Source organism: Lagopus muta, chromosome 16, assembly GCF_023343835.1.
Source record: "Lagopus muta isolate bLagMut1 chromosome 16, bLagMut1 primary, whole genome shotgun sequence".
NCBI classification, from domain to species: Eukaryota; Metazoa; Chordata; class Aves; order Galliformes; family Phasianidae; genus Lagopus; species Lagopus muta.
The window spans coordinates 3,433,562-3,451,419 of record NC_064448.1 but is presented as its reverse complement, the minus strand read 5'-3'; the positions used below and the strand labels follow the sequence as shown (position 1 = coordinate 3,451,419).

At 60.9% G+C, this 17,858-nt stretch overlaps 6 protein-coding genes across 13 annotated transcripts; 3 read left to right on the top strand and 3 right to left on the bottom strand.

The window, feature by feature from the left end:
• Positions 1 to 630: 630 nt before the first annotated feature.
• Positions 631 to 3,231, bottom strand: LOC125701191 (translation initiation factor IF-2-like). Its single transcript, XM_048962845.1, has 2 exons — positions 2,833 to 3,231; positions 631 to 1,667 (listed from the first exon to the last, which is right to left on the bottom strand). Exons 1-2 carry the CDS (start codon positions 2,903 to 2,905, stop codon positions 856 to 858), a joined length of 885 nt encoding a protein of 294 aa, XP_048818802.1. The 5' UTR covers positions 2,906 to 3,231; the 3' UTR covers positions 631 to 855.
• A 1,845-nt stretch (positions 3,232 to 5,076) lies between these two features.
• DNTTIP1 (deoxynucleotidyltransferase terminal interacting protein 1) lies at positions 5,077 to 9,229 on the top strand. Of its 3 annotated transcripts, XM_048962689.1 has the most exons (13): positions 5,077 to 5,221; positions 5,297 to 5,367; positions 5,495 to 5,591; positions 5,744 to 5,842; positions 6,112 to 6,180; positions 6,517 to 6,573; positions 6,816 to 6,877; positions 7,294 to 7,339; positions 7,779 to 7,837; positions 8,027 to 8,087; positions 8,479 to 8,550; positions 8,835 to 8,890; positions 9,010 to 9,229. In XM_048962689.1, the coding sequence occupies exons 1-13, from the start codon at positions 5,135 to 5,137 to the stop codon at positions 9,209 to 9,211; spliced, it is 1,038 nt and encodes a 345-aa protein (XP_048818646.1). In that variant the 5' UTR covers positions 5,077 to 5,134; the 3' UTR covers positions 9,212 to 9,229. The 3 variants fall into 3 exon arrangements, with proteins under 3 accessions (XP_048818646.1, XP_048818647.1, XP_048818648.1); XM_048962690.1 differs by lacking the exon at positions 6,517 to 6,573; XM_048962691.1 differs by lacking the exon at positions 8,479 to 8,550.
• A 145-nt stretch (positions 9,230 to 9,374) lies between these two features.
• Positions 9,375 to 10,651, top strand: UBE2C (ubiquitin conjugating enzyme E2 C). The gene is made up of 6 exons (XM_048963381.1): positions 9,375 to 9,712; positions 9,796 to 9,823; positions 9,889 to 9,975; positions 10,054 to 10,258; positions 10,325 to 10,384; positions 10,468 to 10,651. Exons 1-6 carry the CDS (start codon positions 9,612 to 9,614, stop codon positions 10,524 to 10,526), a joined length of 540 nt encoding a protein of 179 aa, XP_048819338.1. The 5' UTR covers positions 9,375 to 9,611; the 3' UTR covers positions 10,527 to 10,651.
• Positions 10,652 to 10,747: 96 nt separating this feature from the next.
• Positions 10,748 to 11,722, bottom strand: LOC125701382 (regulator of G-protein signaling 9-binding protein-like). Its single transcript, XM_048963380.1, has 2 exons — positions 11,337 to 11,722; positions 10,748 to 11,261 (listed from the first exon to the last, which is right to left on the bottom strand). Exons 1-2 carry the CDS (start codon positions 11,524 to 11,526, stop codon positions 10,852 to 10,854), a joined length of 600 nt encoding a protein of 199 aa, XP_048819337.1. The 5' UTR covers positions 11,527 to 11,722; the 3' UTR covers positions 10,748 to 10,851.
• Positions 11,723 to 12,235: 513 nt separating this feature from the next.
• On the bottom strand, positions 12,236 to 14,095 carry TNNC2 (troponin C2, fast skeletal type). Its single transcript, XM_048963382.1, has 6 exons — positions 13,974 to 14,095; positions 13,181 to 13,232; positions 12,958 to 13,101; positions 12,770 to 12,884; positions 12,558 to 12,694; positions 12,236 to 12,467 (listed from the first exon to the last, which is right to left on the bottom strand). The coding sequence occupies exons 1-6, from the start codon at positions 13,983 to 13,985 to the stop codon at positions 12,436 to 12,438; spliced, it is 492 nt and encodes a 163-aa protein (XP_048819339.1). The 5' UTR covers positions 13,986 to 14,095; the 3' UTR covers positions 12,236 to 12,435.
• A 721-nt stretch (positions 14,096 to 14,816) lies between these two features.
• On the top strand, positions 14,817 to 17,288 carry SNX21 (sorting nexin family member 21). Of its 6 annotated transcripts, none has more exons than XM_048963342.1 (4): positions 14,817 to 15,479; positions 15,673 to 15,950; positions 16,020 to 16,168; positions 16,584 to 16,788. In XM_048963342.1, exons 1-4 carry the CDS (start codon positions 14,941 to 14,943, stop codon positions 16,674 to 16,676), a joined length of 1,059 nt encoding a protein of 352 aa, XP_048819299.1. In that variant the 5' UTR covers positions 14,817 to 14,940; the 3' UTR covers positions 16,677 to 16,788. The 6 variants fall into 6 exon arrangements, with proteins under 6 accessions (XP_048819299.1, XP_048819300.1, XP_048819294.1 ...); XM_048963343.1 differs by lacking the exon at positions 16,584 to 16,788 and adding an exon at positions 16,441 to 16,577 and having other exon boundaries at positions 16,020 to 16,161; XM_048963339.1 differs by having other exon boundaries at positions 14,818 to 15,479; positions 16,020 to 16,161; positions 16,584 to 17,288.
• The last annotated feature ends 570 nt before the right edge of the window (positions 17,289 to 17,858 follow it).

The window sequence follows — 17,858 nt, the reverse complement described above, 5'->3', positions numbered from 1 at the left end:
GGTGAGTAGGGACGGGGCTACGGGGAGGGCCTGGGATGCTGTGTCCCCACAGCAGAGAACACCCTTGCACCATGACCAGCAAACTCGGGAATGGCCCAGTGTGCCAAAGGCTTAGGGTGCTCCTATCCCTCCCCAGGGTTCACCTAGCCTCTGTTTGGACCTGGACCAAGGACCCCACTTGTGCAGCCTCGTGTCAGATAGCTGGGCAGCCAGACATGGACTCATCCATCGACTGCAGAGCGAGCACCCATCATCCCCCACCCCAAATCCACCCCTCCACCTTCAGCTCAGAACTGGGCATGGGGGTCTCTGTGCTTCTTCCTTACTATTAAAGCCCATCTGCAATGAGCTCTGCTGGTTCCTGTGGTGTCAGCCTCCTGGTGAACGCTGGTTGTACCCCCAGCCCCTGTGGGAGAAAAGTGCCATGGCAGCCAGCTGGTTCTGAGGCCAGCACACACGTCCTGCCCGGAGCCCTCACACCAGGCTGCTCACCCAGGCTGTGATGTGTCAGGGCCATCTCTGGGTTTATGGAAGAAGCTGGGAATGGTACATCCATTGCAAGCTCGCAGATGGCTTGGAGATGCCAGGCACTGTGACAAGGGACAGCTTGTAGAGTTGAACAAGTGGCCCATTGTGGGATTTATTAGGAAATAGAAGGTCCTGCCCAAAACAGCGCTGGTGTTCAGGACTGGCCCTGGCAGAATGAGGTGAAGGGAGGTTGGGGGCAGCTCCGTGTGCCCCCTGCCCTGGGCTGTCCTCGCACCTTGTGCCCTGCACACATCCTGCAGTGCTGGTCACCGAGCATCACTGTGGCAGCTGCTGCCAGCATCGCTGCCATCTTCACCACTGTAATCTTCAGTCATCACTGTCACCGTATCCACCGTCATCTCCATAGTCATTCTCATCATTTCCACCATAGTCATCACTGCCATCGTTACCACCACCATTATTGCCATCATCATAGCCCTCATCATCATTGTAGCCATAGTAATAATCATGGTCATCGTCCTCATCATCCTCATCCTCTTTTTTCTCATCAACATCGTCATCACTGTCATCATCATCATCATCGTCATCACTGTCATCACCCTTCTCACCGTCTCCATGCTCAGACTTCGGTTTCTCTCCCGACTCAGGTTTCTCCCCACTCTCCTGTTTCCCCCCAGCCTCTGGTTTTCCCCCCACCTCCGGCTTCTCCCCCAGCACGGGTTTCTCTCCACCCTCTGGCTTTCCCCCAGTCCCTGGCTTTTTCCCACTCTCAGTTTTCCCTCCACTCTCCAATTTCCCCCCACCCCCACTCCCCGGTTTTGCCATTGCTCCTGGCGTTATCTTTGGCTTTTCCCCCGCCCCTCCCTTCCCCTCACACCCTGGCTTCTTCCCCACGCTGGGTTTCTTTGTGATCTCTTGCTTTTCCCTCGCTGCAGGTGTGCTGCCCGCTGTTGGCTTCTCCCTGCTCCCTTCTCCACTCTCAGGCTCAGGTCTCACCGCCGGCCGCTCCTCATGCAGGTGCTGCTCTGCACTGCCCTGCTCTGCCCCCGGCTGCTGCTGCACAGATGGGCTCTGGGTGCCGTCCTGCTGCCAGCACCGGGTGTCTGCTGGCACCGCCACCGGTGGCTGGGTCACGGGGAGGATGGTTGCTGCTCCGTGCAGCCCTGGGCTACACCTTCCTGATGGAGGAAATGGAGAAAGATGAAACACCGACGGCAGCAAGTTCTTAGCAAAATGAAATGAAGATGCTGCGTATTATTTAACCAGGGCATAAATACGGCACTGAGCATAGTTGTGAAGCAAGGGCACATGGTTTTTTGTTAAGCAATAGCAAGAAAACACACAGAAATAGCACAGCACACTGCTGACATACATTGCCTGCCTCACAGCTCCTCTCTAAAATGGAATGGGACCAAAACGTTAGGAAGGAAGGCATCACAGCCACTGACAGCTGGCAAGCCGAAAGGCTTCAAGTCACTACTTATCCGAGACCTAAAGAAATTCAAGTTTCTAAAGGAGAACACTTAGGAGATGATGAAGGTATTTCTGCAGACACATTTTCATCGCAGTGCAGTGGCCCCAGAGCCTCTTTGCAGAGCAGCAGCACGTCTGGCTGACACTGAGCAGTTACTGCCTGCTAGTCTGGGCTTAAACATCAAACAGCCCAACTTGTAGTGAGCTGCAAGTTGAGTGCTCTGGAAGAGGAGACAGGCAGAATTTTAAACACTGCTCTAAAATCAGCTTGCTGCTCATACAGACAGAAATGTGATTTCCATTTCTTTGAAAGTTGGCCATTTTTCTTGAGGGAAAAAGAAAAGTAAGGAGGAAAAATGATTCTTTCATGGGAATTTTCCCTCTTGCAAATGCGCTCGCAGGTTGAAAGCCTCGGAGGGGTTGCTGGGAGCATGGCTGGAACGTGCATATAGTCCATGGCACAGGTCGGGGTGAAGGAAGCACCTCCCCAGCACTGCGGCTGTGTGCTGGTGCCACTGCGGGCTCTGTCCTCACCGGGGTTCAGCCTCCAGGCAAAGAACCCCCCTGGCACCAGCCCCATCCGGGCAGAGCCGGGCTGCATCCTCCAGCGCTCCGGGTATGGGGAGCCCCGGTCCCAGCCAACAGCGCCAGAAAAGCAGCGTCAGAAGGAAGTAACAGAAAGCAAGAGAAGCGTCTGCAGCCGGTGGGCTCTGAACCGAACTTGCATGATATTTAGCGTTGTGTAGAACCCGAAGCTTAGGAGGTCTGAACACACAGAAAGTGCTCAGACACAAAGAGCAAAGCAGAGCCGTCCGCACAGCGCGCCTCACCGACCTCGCAGCGCCGCCCTGGCCGCGGGGCCGTGCTCACCTGCAGCGGGCGCGGCGTGCAGCGGGGCGCCGAGGGCCAGCAGCCCGAGCAGGAGCCAACCGCCCGCCCTCATGCTGCCAGCACCCTGCCCGCCCGGCGCAGCGCCGGGATTTAAGAGAGAGGCGGCCCCGGGCACCTCCCACGTCCTGCGTGCACCGTGGGACACCCGCAGCAGCGGGACAGGAGGAGACACCGGAACACCGGGCTGCGGTCAGCCCTCCTCGAGGTTCCCTTTGCTCCGCTTCTCGGCCCATAAACTCTTAATGGGCGCTCGTGACGTCAAAGAGTTTCGTTCACGCCCGGGGGCATTTTCTCAGTTCCACGAGCTTGTGAAGGAGCTGCAGGGAGGGGATGACCCTCCCTCCATCGCCCTGGAGGAGCTCAGCTCCACCTGTGCAGGGTTGAATGTCTGTACTTTAAAACCAGCGGGAATAAATGTCTCCTGGCAGACAGAACACCTCCGTGTAGCGCGGAGGTGCTACGTGCTACGTGCTACACTACAGTGCTACGTGGAGGAGAGCTGCCCAAGGCAGGCACTTCAGCTCAGCTCCATGCTGCCAGCCCCTGTCCTGGGCTTGCACTGAGAGTGAACAAAGAATTCAGTGTGCCACCATGTTTGTGTCTCTTTGCTCTGCACAAAGAACATCTCTACCACTGCAAGTGCACACCGCTCTGTTTGAAAACTCAGAAGGCAAAGCTCCTGCTCCAGAAAGCTTCATCCAAATGGTGGCAAAGGCCACACATGGGCAGCACGGGGGCCATGTGCTCGGCAGTGGGAAGGTGCAGGGCCTGCATGCCACCAAACCTGCGTGGGAAGAAGGCTTACTGCAAGAAATGAGCTCGAAGTACAGGTTTCTTCCACTCCTCGTGGCTATGACTCAATTCTGGAGCTATTTCCCTGTGAACCGCCCCTATCCGCTGAAGTCCCTGTGCCCCACATCTCAGCACGGTGGTGTCACTGTGAGAGCTCCCCCAGGACCCACCTCACCATGGTTCCCTGCCACCCGTTGTGCTGTCCTGAGCCCTCCAAGCCACAGCATGCAGAGCAGCTCTGCACGGTGTTGGGTGCTGCCTCTTATGGGTCTCTGCCCGGTGCGAGAGCAGACACCGGTACCCAGCGGTGCACTTGCTGCAGGTGGCACTGACGTTGTCCTCCAAACACCCCACAGGAGAGGTGTTGTTGGCACTGGTGATGATAACTGTGCAATTATCTCCATTAGTCTTTAACCGCAGATTACTATCTACTTCCTTTCTACCTCAAAAATGACGAAGGCACGGGACGAATTCAGCTGGTGCGCGTGGCAGTGATTCAGGGCACAACCCGAGGAGCAGCACAGCACAGCTCCCAGAGCCACTGGGAGCTCCCAGGGGCACCACCATGCAGTTCCAAGGGCACTGCCACACTGCTCTGCTGCAACCCCAGGTTCCTTTGGAATAGAGCTGTCACTACGGCACATTTACACTTCTGTAGATCCAAATGGTCACAATCTAGAGAATTAGGAAGTCAAATGTTTTATAAGCATGTTTGTTTACAGAAATAAGCATTTTGGTAAGGTGAATTTCACAGGCCCTGCTCTGCACAGATTTGACTCCCCAGTTTGCACCTCCATACATGGCTGTTCTACTACAGTGCAGGAACAGTGAACAGGAAGCAACTCCGTGCCCCTGGCGCTGGAGCACAGCGATGGAGCAGCACACGGAGGCCGGTCTGGTCAAAGCCAGCAGCACCAGCTGTGCCCCAGGAGCTCAGCAGGGCAGTGTCACACTGCTGTTTGTGTGCTGCTGCTGAGAGCATCGCTGGTTTGGGTTTTTGCAATGGAAGACTGTCACAGACACCCGATGCTTCCCATCCTTCCAAATTCCAGTTCGTTTAGTTTTATTTTATAACTGGCTTGAAAGCATCCAAGTACCAACACAACGGATTTCCCTACCAAAGAAACCTACAATTGTCATTCCAACAGAAAAACCTCCGCTGCTGTGCAGCGCTGCTGGGGGCCAGCAAGGTGTGGGGAAGTCACCGTGCGTCCTCCACACTTCGAGTGGGAACACGGGGTGAGAAACCGGGCTTCGGTACTCAGCGCTGGGCCGCGGGGAGCACGGCGAGGAGGAGGCCGGCAGGAAGCGGCGGCGGGCAGGAAGCGGGCAGGATCGCCCCGCCGGACCCATCTGCCGGAAGCCGCCCCGGGCCGCAGCCCGCACCGGAAGCCGCTGCCACTTCCGGCGCGCGCAGAGGGTCGCGTTCCGATGACGTAATGAGCACGGCGCTTCCGGGAGCGGCGCCGCGGGCCGGGAGCGGGGCGCGATGGGCGCCGCCCGTGACGGGGAGCAGCAGTCCGGGCCGCCGGGCGAGGAGGGTCCGGGCGGCGGCGAGGAGCAGCCGGGCGGCACGGTAAGGCGGGCGGGAGGCGGCGGCGCGGGCGAGTGGGCGGGCGGCGGGCTCGGGGCTGACGGTTGTGTCCCGCAGAGCCCATGGAACATCATGATCAAGCATCGGCAGGTGCAGCGGCGCGGCCGGCGCTCCCAGATGACCACCAGGTACGGGCGAGCTGGGACCCCGGGAGCGGGCTGCACAGGGGTGGAGCCGGGCCGGGCCTGCGGGGAGCGAAGTGGGGCTGCCGGGCCGGTGCCAGCACCTCGCCTGACTCCCCGTCTGCTCCCACAGCTTCACTGACCCGGTCGTGTCCATGGATCTGTTGCGAGCCGTGCTGCAACCCAGCATCAACGAGGAGATCCGGGGCGTCTTCAATAAGTACATGAAGGTGAGCTGTACAGGGCACAGCCACAGCGCCTCAGAGGACTGGGAGCCAGGGCCCGGCTCTGAACACCCTGCTCTGGGTGCAGCAGGGGAGCTGGACGTTGCACCCAGGCCAGAGCTCACCTGGCTGCTGACACCTTGCTGCTCCTTCCCCAGTTTTTCCAGAAGGCAGCACTCAATGTGCGTGACAACGTTGGGGAGGAGGTGGACCCAGAGCAGCTCATCCAGGAGACGTGTCGGAGCTGCCTGGAGCAGGTGGGCACAAGCACACGTGAAAGTGCTCTGAAACTATTTCTGGGACAAGGCTTGGGGGCAGATATACCCAAATCTTTAGAGTCTGTAGTGGCCAGCTGTCAACAAAGAGTTTGATCCTTAGATGTGGCTTATACATTTCACGTGGCCTGGGGCTTTCCTATCAGCACAGGTGCCTTTGCACACAGATCCTCTGTCACAGGGTGAAGCAGGGGTTGCTACCAGACCCCCTTTCCACCCAGAATCAGGTAACCTTCCTTTTCTTCCTACAGGCCAAGCTGCTGTTCTCTGATGGCAAAAAAGTTGTGTCCAGGTTGCCCCATGAGCAGATGGGACCAAAGGTAAAAGTTGTTATTGTTCCCAGAAGATTAAATGATTTGTAATAGCTGGGAGGAATAGAATGACGGGGTTGGAATTATCCATTAACCGTGCAAGTGAGGAGATGGAGCTGGGAAATGTTAGTCTTGTGGGAAAAAGTAACCTGCAGATCAATGCAGACCACGGGCATAGCATCTGAGTGCTTCACACTGCTATGGGGTGGCTGCAGAGTTTCTCTGTGCCCTTGTGCTTCTCTGCCTTGAGTCAGCAAATGAGAGCTGTGGGCTGTGTGCATGGGGTCCTGCCTGGCTGGGATGGGAGAAGGGCTCGTCTCCATCCTCCCACCATTCCTCTTCCAGCGTGCCCGACTGATAGATGAGGAATTGAATCGTCGAGGAAGCCCCCTTCCCAAAAAGGTAGGAGGGTTTTCCACATGGGAGATTTTATGCTTTTGGGAGACCTGTTTCTTGCTCCTGGTTATTACCACAGTATGAGCATGTGCAAGTGTGAATGACTCTTGTGAAGGCTCAGAGTTGCTTGCTCTCATGCTGGTATTGTGCTCCTGGTAAAAACAGCTGCTTCTGTAGGAGGGAACAGATAATTAAAAGGGTCCTCTCTAACTGCACTACTGAATGACTGAAGGATTTCTTCCATGCAGAGAAAGGGACGGCCTCCAGGACAGAGCCTGTCAAATGATCGTGGGGCCTCAGGCATGTCTGCGTGAGTATTGGCCTCAAGCTGCTTCCTGTGCTTCAGGGGGCAGCGGGAAGCAAAACTGGCTCAAGTAAGGGGCACCAAAACCTGTGGTCTCCTTCCCCCTGCACAAGAGAGGTGCAGGGAGAGATGTCAGAGGGCAAGAAAGTTTTGGCTGAGGTTGAGTCACAGGAGGTGAAAGCCTTCCAGGAAACAGCTTTAAACAGGGCCACGGGATGCACAGAACCGGGTGGATGATGCAGTGAGCTGTGTGTGACACAGATGGTAGCGGGGAACACAGCAGAGATGAGGGTCCAGAGCGAGGTGGAAAATGGGAGAGGGTGGATCTGGAAGGGTTCAAGCTCAGATTCCTGCCACTGGGAGGTTTCTGTCTGCATTGATCTTTCTAGGACCTATTCTCATTTCACTTTCCTTCCCTTCAGGTGGAAGCTCAAAGTCTCTGAGCCTGTGAGAAGGGATGGACCAAAGGTATTGGCTGGCTGCTGCTGCTGGGCTCACCCTCTCCTCCCTTCCCTTCCGCTAGCAGAGCCCTGCCTGCAGCGGCAGCACAGGACAGTCCTAAGTTGTGCCCTACCCTGCTGAGTCTTTACAGTGCCTGGAAGCCTTTGCTTGCTTCCTCCAGACACTGTAGCTCTGTGGTGTGGTACAGCTGTTAGGAGACATGGGGAGAGCCTTAGTAATAGCCAGGAGGATCCCACAAGTGTTTCCCACAAGGGGAACAGCTTAGACCAGCCCAAAGTGATGCAGTTTCCTTCCTCTGTGGCAATCCAGAGGTTTGTGGCTACCTCCCTCCTTCCCAAATCAGGGGGCAGTTCTTAAGGTTCCCCATCAGAGAGCTGAGGCTCATGGAGCATTGGCTGGCACCAGCTTCATTTCTAATGTTGCCCCTTTTCCAATTGCTCTGTAGTGGGATCCATCCCGACTGACTGAAACCACAACCTTTGTGCTGGGATCTCGAGCAAACAAGTAAGGAATGGCCCTGTTGATGGAGGGTGGTGTCTCCCAGGCAGGAGCCCGTAAGACTCCTCCCATCACTTCACTTCTCTGCCTCGAAAGCAGTAGGAAGGGCTGGGGTCTTGGGAGGAGAGGAGGTGCCCCGTTCTGCTGCAGGGCCCCTCTGCCCCAGTGTAACACCCCCTTGTGTTCTTTTTTCAGAGCTCTCGGGATGGGAGGAACAAGAGGGCGACTCTACATCAAGCATCCCCACCTCTTTAAGGTCAGATACCACCGCAGGATGCCTCCTCCTTTGGGGTTTGCTCAGAAGCAGTTTGTGATGGGAACTGGGAATGCGTGCTTTGGCTCGCTTGGTTTTTCCTCCCCACACCCCATTTGTTGTCTTAGAACACGTACACACAACCTGGCCAGCACACTAAAACATAAGTTAATGGTAGCACAGCATCTCAGGTGCTGGTTTTGCCTAGAGTCAGGGTTTTGTTTGAGAGGAGAGCAGGCAGGGCTAAGCCCTCCCTCTGGGAGCCCCCAGCACCGCGCCGCGGGGGTGAGGTGCTGGCAGCAGAGCACTGGAATGGGCTGTGCCCCACAGGAGGGGGGTCCAGGTGGGAGGTCTGTGTCCTGTGTTCAGCCAGGTCCTTGCTGCTTTATTGCAGTACGCAGCCGACCCGCAGGATAAGCAATGGCTGGCAGAGCAGCAGCACATGAGGGCCACTGGGGGCAAGATGGTGAGTACGCCCGGGCTTGTGCCCGCTGCAGCCCAAGAACTGTGCGGAAACCCGCTCAGGTTGGACAGGGGCGGAGGAGCAGAGAGGCAGGCAGCACGCCACGGGCAGGGCCACGTGGCAGGACAGGCAGAGGCAGGGCTCGGGCACCTCGGCCAAGAGACGTTTGCTGCTCCCGGGGCTCGGGCAGGCGCAAGAGCCAGGAATGCAGGGATGGGGTGGTAGAGCTGCCTTGCGGGCACCGCAGACCCCAGCAGAAGCACAGCGCGTGTCTCGCCTTGCTGCAGGCCTACCTCCTGCTGGAAGAGGACATCCGCGACTTGGCGGCCACTGATGACTACAGGTGAGGCCCCGGGCCCTGCGAACGGTGGGGTCACTCGGATGGATACCCGGGCCGGGGACCCTGTGAGGCCTCGCTTGCCCCAAGTGCCTGTGACCTGCATTCACCCTGCTCTCCCGCAGGGACTCGGTGGACCTGCGGCTGGAGGAGCTGAAGCCCTTCGTCCCACCTGCCTGGATGACGGAGAAGATGCAGAAGTACATGGAGACGCTTCGCAATGGGGGGGACCCACCGCCGCCCCCTGAGATCCCCCCCGAGACCCTTCCTGAGGGTCCTCCCGAAGGCCATCCCGAGCCCGCAGACCTGCCCCCGGCCCCGCAATAAAAGCCACTGCTTCGCACCCGTTTCCACGCCTGCTGGGGGGAGGGAGGAGGGGGGTGGGGGGGGGCTGTCCCTTTAAAGGCTCACTGCGACCGGGGGGGGGGGTCGGGGATCTTTCGCGCATGCGCTGTCCCGCCTCTTCCGGGTCCACCCGCCGTTTCCGTAGCAGCCGCGTTCTTGGCTGTGTCCGATTGGCTGGCGGGAGCGGAAGTGCGCGCTGATTGGTGGAGGCGTCGCGAGTTTGAAACATTCAAACGGAGTGCGGGAGCGGGGGCGGAACGGAAGGCAGGGGAAGCGGGGCCGGGACCCGGGATCGGAGCTGAGCCGCACCGGGAGCGGGCCGAGCCGAGTTCAGCCTAGCAAGCCGCCAAGCGAGAGCACGAGGGAGCGGCCCGGAACCGTCATGGCCTCGCAGAACACCGACCCCGCCGCCGTGCCCAGCGCCGCCGCCCGCAAAGGGGCCGAGGCGGGAGCCACGGCCGCCCGCGGCTCCGTGGGGAAGAGGTGAGGCCGCGCCGGGGGCCGGAGGCCGTTGGGCTGCCCCGCCCGCTGTTGCCGGTGTGACCCGTAACGCGTTGTCCCCGCAGGCTGCAGCAGGAGCTGGTGGCGCTGATGGTGAGTGGGACCGGGGGCAGAGGGGCGGTGCGGGCCGGGCCGGCGCTGATGGCGCTGCCTCGCAGATGTCCGGCGACAAAGGCATCTCCGCCTTCCCCGAGTCCGATAACCTCTTCCGCTGGATCGGCACCATCGACGGCGCGGCGGGCACGGTGAGACCCCGCGCGGCACCGCACGACGCGCCCCCCCCCCCCCTCCCGGTCCCCCACCCCGCTAACTGCCGCCCGCAGGCCTACGAGGAGCTGCGCTATAAACTGTCCCTGGAGTTCCCCAGCGGATATCCCTACACCGCACCCACGGTGCGCTTCCTCACGCCCTGTTACCACCCCAACGTGGACGCTCAGGGCAACATCTGCCTCGACATCCTGAAGGAGAAGTGGTCGGCGCTGTATGACGTGCGCACCATCCTGCTGTCCATCCAGAGCCTGCTGGCAGGTGGGTGTGCTGGGCGTGGGGGCCGTGGACACCTCTGACCCATCCTGACCCTGCCCTTGTCCCCAGAGCCCAACATTGACAGCCCGTTGAACACGCATGCTGCAGAGCTGTGGAAGAACCAGGCTGGTGAGTGTCCCGAGGATCCTCCTCGAGCTGTGCAGTGGCACAGCCCTGGCTCCAACCTCAGCTTCCATCTCCTTTCCCTACAGCCTACAAGAAGTACCTGCGGGAGATGTACAGCAAGCAGGCTAAGAGCCAGGAGACCTGACCCCCACCACACCACCCCCTTGCCCCTGTCTGCTGCGCCTTTCTGTATTATAGGCTGTTTTTAACTTAATTCTGGAGTGCGACCTACGGTTAATGTATAAATAAATACACATCTATAGGTTCTTCCATCTACTTACATGCATTGCACAGATGGGTTACCTGCAATGCTGTGTTAGGGGGACTACAGGGTAGATGGAAGGGATGGAAGGACACAAATACACATCAGGTAGTGTGGGGCTTTATTACTGCCCTGCAGGAGAAGCTCCCGGGGCACATGGGGTCCCATCCTCCTGAACCAAGTCAACCCTGCATTTCCTGCCCGCAGCTCACAGCACTCTGCAGCAAGACCCAGTGCCAGGCCCTGGCCTGCAGGACACGGGGGCTGTGCCCTCTCCTGGCCCCACCACATGCATGGATTCCACTGTCCATAGTGGGATGTTGGCCGTGCTCTCCATCTCCACCAGCATTGCCTTCACCTGCTCCATCTCCTCCTCCAAGCATGGGGGGGCTGGGGGCAGCTCAGGACCCCCACCTCGCCACCCCCCCAGCCCAGTGCGCAGTGGGGTGACACCACCCACCCCTGGGGAGAAGATACTGCAGAGGTGGTGGGCGCAGCACAGGTCCTGCAGGAAAAGCTCCAGGGCAGAGAGGAAGAGCACCCACAGCCGCTCCAGCTCTCGCCGCTCCTGAGGGCCTGCTGCCTGCCGCAGCCACGCCAGCAGTGCGCTCTGCAGCCCTGCAGGATGGAGATGCTGAGTGTGCTGCAGCCCCTCTGCTCAGTCCCTGTTCTGCCCACTGCATGGACCCTTACCGACACTGAGCTCCCGCACCTCCGCGCTCCTCCTGTGCCGCTCCTCGCGCAGCTGGGGGCCATCAGCGCTGCTCCCCAATTGCAGCACCAGCTGTCGGTGCCCCGCCGCTGCCTTGCAGAGCGCAGTCTGGGTGGCCATGCACACCCCCCGTGCCCTGCAGCCAGAAGCAGCCCCTCGCCCTGGTGCCATCCTGTGCCATAAGGACTCAGCTTCTCCCTGGCTCTGCAGGACGGGGATGGGTCCTGAGCCGGGGTCCTGCACAGTGCCTGTCCTGTTGCTCCCACAGGCACTGGTGTTCCCTGGACCTGTGAGCCCTGGCCCTGAGATGTTCTGCTCTTGGCGCCCCTGTGGCTGTGCTCCTCCCCAGTTGCAGAGGCTGCACAGAGACGCAAGTCCCCAGGGAGAGCTGGCACAGACCAGGCTGGCTTTTCCAGCATTGCCTTAATCCATGTGCAGAGGGGTGGCTGCTGTCTTGTGGGGGGGGGCAGCAGCCCCCCTACTTTATTTGATAGGATACCCCATCCTTTCCATCAGAACCCTGCAGCAATGCTTGTCCCCCTTCTCCCCCCTTTCCCCCCCTTTCCCTTTCCAAAATCCAGTGTCGTCACACATCCTGCCAAGAGTGAGCAGAAGCAACTTCCCAGTGCTGCCTGCTGGGACCATGGGAGGACAGGGCTGTTCTCCCTGCTGCTGCTGTCGTGGGAAGCGAGTGCTCTTGATGGAAACTCTGAGCTCAGCGCTGGCTGGCGCCCACCCAGCAGCCCATGGGAACCGCTGCTCACACACTCGCAGGTCAGGCTGGTTGGTACAGGCTATGGCACGGCATTGCGCGCTCCCCCATGTCCCCCTGCATGGGGCACAGTGCCACAGCCCCCCCAGGCACTCCCATACTGGCAGCTCAGCCTTTCCCCTTTTAATGAGGCTCATCCATAAACCACATCTGTCAGAGTCAAGGAAAAGCTCAGCCGCCGGCCGAGGGGCACAAGCTGCTGCAGGGCTCCAGCGGGTGAGCAGCGAGGCCAGGTGCTGCAGCGGGGCCACTCCTGGGCAGAGGAGCAGGGCTGGCTGCCGCAGCCGGCCCGAGGAATGTCTGATCCCTTACTGCACGCCCTCCATCATCTTCAGGAACTCTGCAAGAAAGCAGCACCATCAGACCCAGCTGTGCCAGACACGCAGCCCAAAGGGGCTGAGCAAGCTGCAGGGTCAGGGCTGCCACTCACCATCGAAGTCAATGCGGCCATCATTGTTCTTGTCTGAATCCTTCATGAGGTCTTCTATATCCTCCTCGGTGACGTGCTCCCCGGTGGCCCTGAGAATCTCACCCAGCTCCTCAATGTCGATGAACCCATCAGCATTCCTGTGGGAGAGTAACGGCAGGATGTGGCCCTGCTCGCCACCAAGGACAGGCGCCAGCAGGCACTGCCCCCCTCACCTGTCGAAGATGCGGAAGCAGTTGGCCAGCTCCTCCTCAGACTTGCCCTTGGCGTCCTCTTTCATCTGGCGCACCATCATCACCAGGAACTCCTCGAAGTCGATGGTGCCGCTGCCTGTGGGGAGGGAGCGCGATGCGGGTCAGGCCGTGCACTCAAGCCACCCACCGCCCCCATGGAAGCTGCTCACCGTCCTCATCCACCTCCTCGATGATGGCATCCAGCTCCTCTTTGGTGGGGTTCTGGCCCAGCATCCTCATCACCGTGCCCAACTCCTTGGTGCTGATGTCCCCACCACCGTCCGCATCAAACATGTCGAAGGCAGCTTTGAACTCTGCAGGGAAGACTGGTCAGTGCTGGGACTCAGGCAATGGCGTGGGTCAGGATGGGGCCCCGCTCCTCTCCCTGCTCACCAGCGATCATCTCCTCGCTGAGGAAGGCACGGGCCTCCGCCTGCTGGTCCGTCTGTAAGGCACAGGGAGAAGGGGTCAGTTCCTGCCCCATGTACCCCTGCTCTGCCAGCACAGCCCCTGCCCAGGGTCAGCAGCATAAAGGTGTCTGCAGCAGTATCTGGCACAGTGCAAAGCTTCAGCCTCCCGGCACAGCTGCAAAGCCTTTGTCCAGCTCAGCTCTACAGCACGTGGCTGTTCCCTGAGTGAGCCAAGGCCTCAGGCGGCCCTGCAGCTCAGCTGCCCCAAGCCCCATGCAGCCGCCCACCGGGGGTCCATGACGCAGGGGCCGCCATGCTGCCTTGGCATCCCAGGCACGCGACACTATTTTTGAACTCTCCTCAACTCCCCTTATAGGGAGCAGTGCTGAGCGGGCACCTGTTTGCCCCGGATCGAGTTTCTCCTGGAGGCGAGGGCTGTCTGGGGCCACAGAGGTGTCGCATGACCCAGCGCTTGGCTTTCAGCGCCTTCGCATAGCCCAGATCCAGCTCTGATCACCCCATGCACCAGTTACTTCCAGGCAGCCATGCAATTCCTCCCTGAGGCATGTCTCATAGGGGTACGCGTCCCATAGGGGGATATACGCCATGGGGAACATGTCCCACTGCCCCCACGTCCCTTCTGCCTTCCGCCACAGCCAGCCTGCAGGAATCGTCCCTCTGCCATCGCCCCATAGAGGTGCCTGGCAGCCCCACATCACGGTGCCCAACACCTCTGGCCCAGCCACCGCTCACCCCAGCACCATTGGAGCACTTACCATCGACGCCATCTCTGCTGCTCTCCTCCCGCAGGGAGTCACCACCTCCTGCACCAGCAGCCCCCAGACACTCCTTGGCTCCCCAATTTGTAGTGTCCTCGTGCCCCCAGCCGTTGGCCCCCAGCCCCAGCAGCCTATCAGCTCCCTGGTGGAAATCCGGCCCCGCTCATTGGCACCAGGCTCATTTTACCTAATTTAGCCAAAGCGTTATTGGCCAAGAGCGGGGGATTAAACGTGGGTCTGAAGTCGGGATAGAAATTCAAGCCCTGCAGGGAGGGACACGGCCTCTTGGCAGGAGTGCAGCCCCTTAATCTACACCTCCTTGTACCAGGACAGCTCAGCATGGAGAGGGTTAAAAATAGCCCCAAATAGTGGCATCCCCAACACCAGGACTGGGCTCCCCCCATGTTGGACCAACAGTACGGACAGAGCCGGACAGCAATGCCTGCACCACTGCTAACCCCACAGCACAGACTGGGGCAGGCGGGCAGCGCTGGGGCCGTGCCCCCTCCCTCACCCCTCAGTACCCAGCTGCTTTGGCTGTGCCCAAACCATCGGCCCCTCCTTTCACCCCTTATTTCTGCTCTGTAGGGGCTGAGACAAAGCAGCAGCCCCCAGCCCCAGAGCAGCACTGGCTGTGAGCTGCAGGTGGATGAGGAGCAGGGTCCTACAGTGGGACCTGGCCTTGCAGTGACTTCCCACTTTGCTGGCAGCCTCCGCCTGGGTCTGGCAGGGCCAGAAGTGGCACGTCTGCTCCGTGACTCTGGGAGAGTGGGAATGATGCCCACGGCCTCCTCAAAAGCGCGGCACAGCTGTGTGTCTGCCAGGCCAATGGCCCTGGAACTGGCTGGCCAAGTGGCCCACGGCCCTTGTGCTCTGTGCGGCTCTTCAGAAGGGCTTTTGGGGCTGCAGCAGGACTGTCGGTCTGCAGGATCCTGTGCTGGGGCAGCTCTGAGGCACCCCATGGATGGGGCAGCACAGCACAGCGAGGAGCAAGGACAGAGTGATGGCAGCAGCTGGATCATTCCTCGATATTAATAGACATTCCCAAGAAAGCAGCAAGGACAGAGTGGGTATGGCACTAAATAAGGGCGGTGAGTGCCCGGCACCGGCCATGGCTGCAGCCCAGGAGCAGGAGCCTGTGGCGAGGCTGAGGAGGGCAGGGGTGATGGGTGAGGGTGCCGGGTATTGGGATGTCGTGGTGTTGGGATGTCGTGGTGTTGGGGTGCTGCGGTGTTGGGGTACCGAGGTGTCAGGGTGCCGTGGCAGCGCAGGGTGGTGGCAATCAGGGAGCTGTGCCCAGGAACAGGGCAGGGGCTGTGCGGGCAGCGAGATAGCCGGACCGCGCCGTGCAGAGCCGCGCTATGCCGTGCCGGGACGTGACAGCCCCGCCGCGATCCGGGTTCCCAGCGGAGGCGGAGCCGCGCAGGGAGGATCCCGGGACGAGCAGCGGCGGAGCGGCCATCGCTCGGCACCGCCCGGCGCGGCGCGGCCCGGCACAGCGCGGTACGGTACGGTGCGTAACGCCCACCGCGGCAGCGGGGCTGCTCCTGGGGCAGCGGGGCTGAGGGTGCGCCCGGCTCGGGGGGGCCGGAGGGTCCCGGCCGGGAGCGGGGCCGTCCCGGTGCGGGGTCCCGCGCTGCCCCCCCCCCGTGCCCGTCCCGTTGTTGGGGCGGCCGGGGCTGACCCGTCGCCGCAGCCGCACCGCGGGGATGGCCGCCCGCATCCTGCACCGCCTGCGGCACGCGTTGGGCGCGGAGGGCGCCCGGGAGGAGCGGACACACGACGGCGTTGAGGCCGAGGACTGCCCCGAGAGCTCGGAGCTGGAGGACGACACCGAAGGGCTGTCCACGCGCCTCAGCGGCACCCTGAGCTTCAGCGGGCACGAGGAGGACGAGGAGGAGGAGGAGGAGGAGGAGGACGGCGGCGGCGGCGGCGGCGAGGAGCTGCAGGCGGGGGATGCCGCGCAGGACGGAGGCAGGTGCTGGGATGGGTGCCCTGGGCTCCCGCCGCCCCGGCGCCCGCTGAGCCCTTCTCCCCGCACAGAGTGGGGCCCGGCGGCGCGGCCCGGCAGCCTGCTGACCCGGCAGCTGCAGGAGCTGTGGCGGCGGTCGCGGAGCAGCTTCGTACCGCAGCGGCTGCTCTTCGAGGTCACCAGCGCCAGCGTGGTCAGCGAGCGCTCCTCCAAGTACGTGGTGAGTGCGCCCGCGGGGCCGCAGCGGCGGGTGGGGGTCCGGGCGGGCGCTCACCTCTCTCTGTCTCTCCCCGTGCTGCTCTGATGGTGCTGCGGCTCAGATGAGCCTCAGGTAACTACGGCCCGCAGCTCCGCCGTGTGAATGCCGCCCTTGGGGCACGGCGTGCCCATCCCTTCATCTCCTTTGCTGCTGTGCACTCGGTTCAGCCCCGGCCCCACCAGGGGCCGCGTCCCCCAGCGCAGCACCTCCCGACCCCCGTTCCCTGCCCGCAGCTCTACACCATCTACCTGATCCGCTCGGGGCACTTGGACAAGGCTCCCGCCGCCATCTCCCGTCGCTACTCAGACTTCGAGCGGCTGAACCGCCGCCTGCGCGGCCGCTTTGGCTGCGACATGGCGGGCATCGCCTTCCCCAGGAAGAGACTGCGGCGCAACTTTACGGCCGAGACCATCGCCAAGCGGAGCCGAGCCTTCGAGCAGTTCCTGTCCCACCTGCACTCCATCGCTGAGATCCGCCGCTCCCCCGAGTTCCTTGAATTCTTCTTCCTGCAGGACCTACGCGCCGCCCAGCGCCTCACCTGCACCGGCATGTACCGCGAAGCTCTGGCCACCTGGGCCAACGCCTACCGGCTGCAGGACCGCCTGGGGGTGTGCGGCTCTGGCCGCTTCCTCCTGACGCTGGCCGGGTTGGTCGTCTGCCACCAGGAGTTGGACCAGCTGGGTGAAGCCCATGGCTGCTGCGAACAGGCGCTGCAGCTGCTGGAGGCCCAGGACAGCCACCCACTGCTGGGGCCCTTCCTCCAGGCTCACGTCCACCTGGCCTGGAAAGTGGGCAAGGACAAGCGGCGGTCGGAAGCCCGGCTGCAGGGCCTGCAGGAGGCCGGCGTGCCCTTGCAGCAGCAGCCCAGCCTGAAGGAGTGTCTCATCAAGGAACCTCTGGAGTGAGGCTAGGGGCCGTGGGGTGCAGACAGTTTGCGCTCTGGGGCGGGACAGGGAGCAGAGAGGGTTGGGATGGGGCACAGAGGCAGAGTTGTGATGGCACAGTCTGTACGTGGTGGCTGGGATCAGGGTTGGCCCCTCTGGGAGCTCTCTCTTGAAAATGCACTTTCTATATCAGTTTTTCCACCTGTGCTGGGTGCTTGCTGCTCACACTACCTGTCAGGAGCCACCTGCTCCTTGGGGTTCTCAAGACAGACAGGACTTTAGCTGAGACACACTGGCACTGCATTAAAGGGACAGAAAGGCTTCCAGCCAGGAATTTCCAATAACAGAAAATAAAAAGGACTTTAATAAAGCCATGACAGGAGAAAGAACAGGGGTTCCTGCAGTATCTGTGTAGCTTCACTTCCCCCTGAGGCACCGCACAAAGACACCCACCAGCAGGAAGACCTTGCACTTCCCAAACCAGGAGGTGGGAACGGCCGTGTTCTTCCCTTTCTTTGTGGCTGCTGTGCTCCCCTCTCCAGCTCAGCTCCAAAGAGGAGACCAAGGTGCTAGCAGCAGCAGCAGCTTACCATAAGGGCACAAGGAGGTCAGCAGAAGTGAGAAGAGGAAGCCATGTGAGCGTTGCAGTAGCACTTTCTTCTCTGACCTGTGTGCTGCAGGGCACGGCCAGCCCCAAGTGTCCTGGTGCTGCCCTCTCCTCCCCTGCCACCAGAAGATCTGAGTTACACACAGTCACCCAGAGTTGA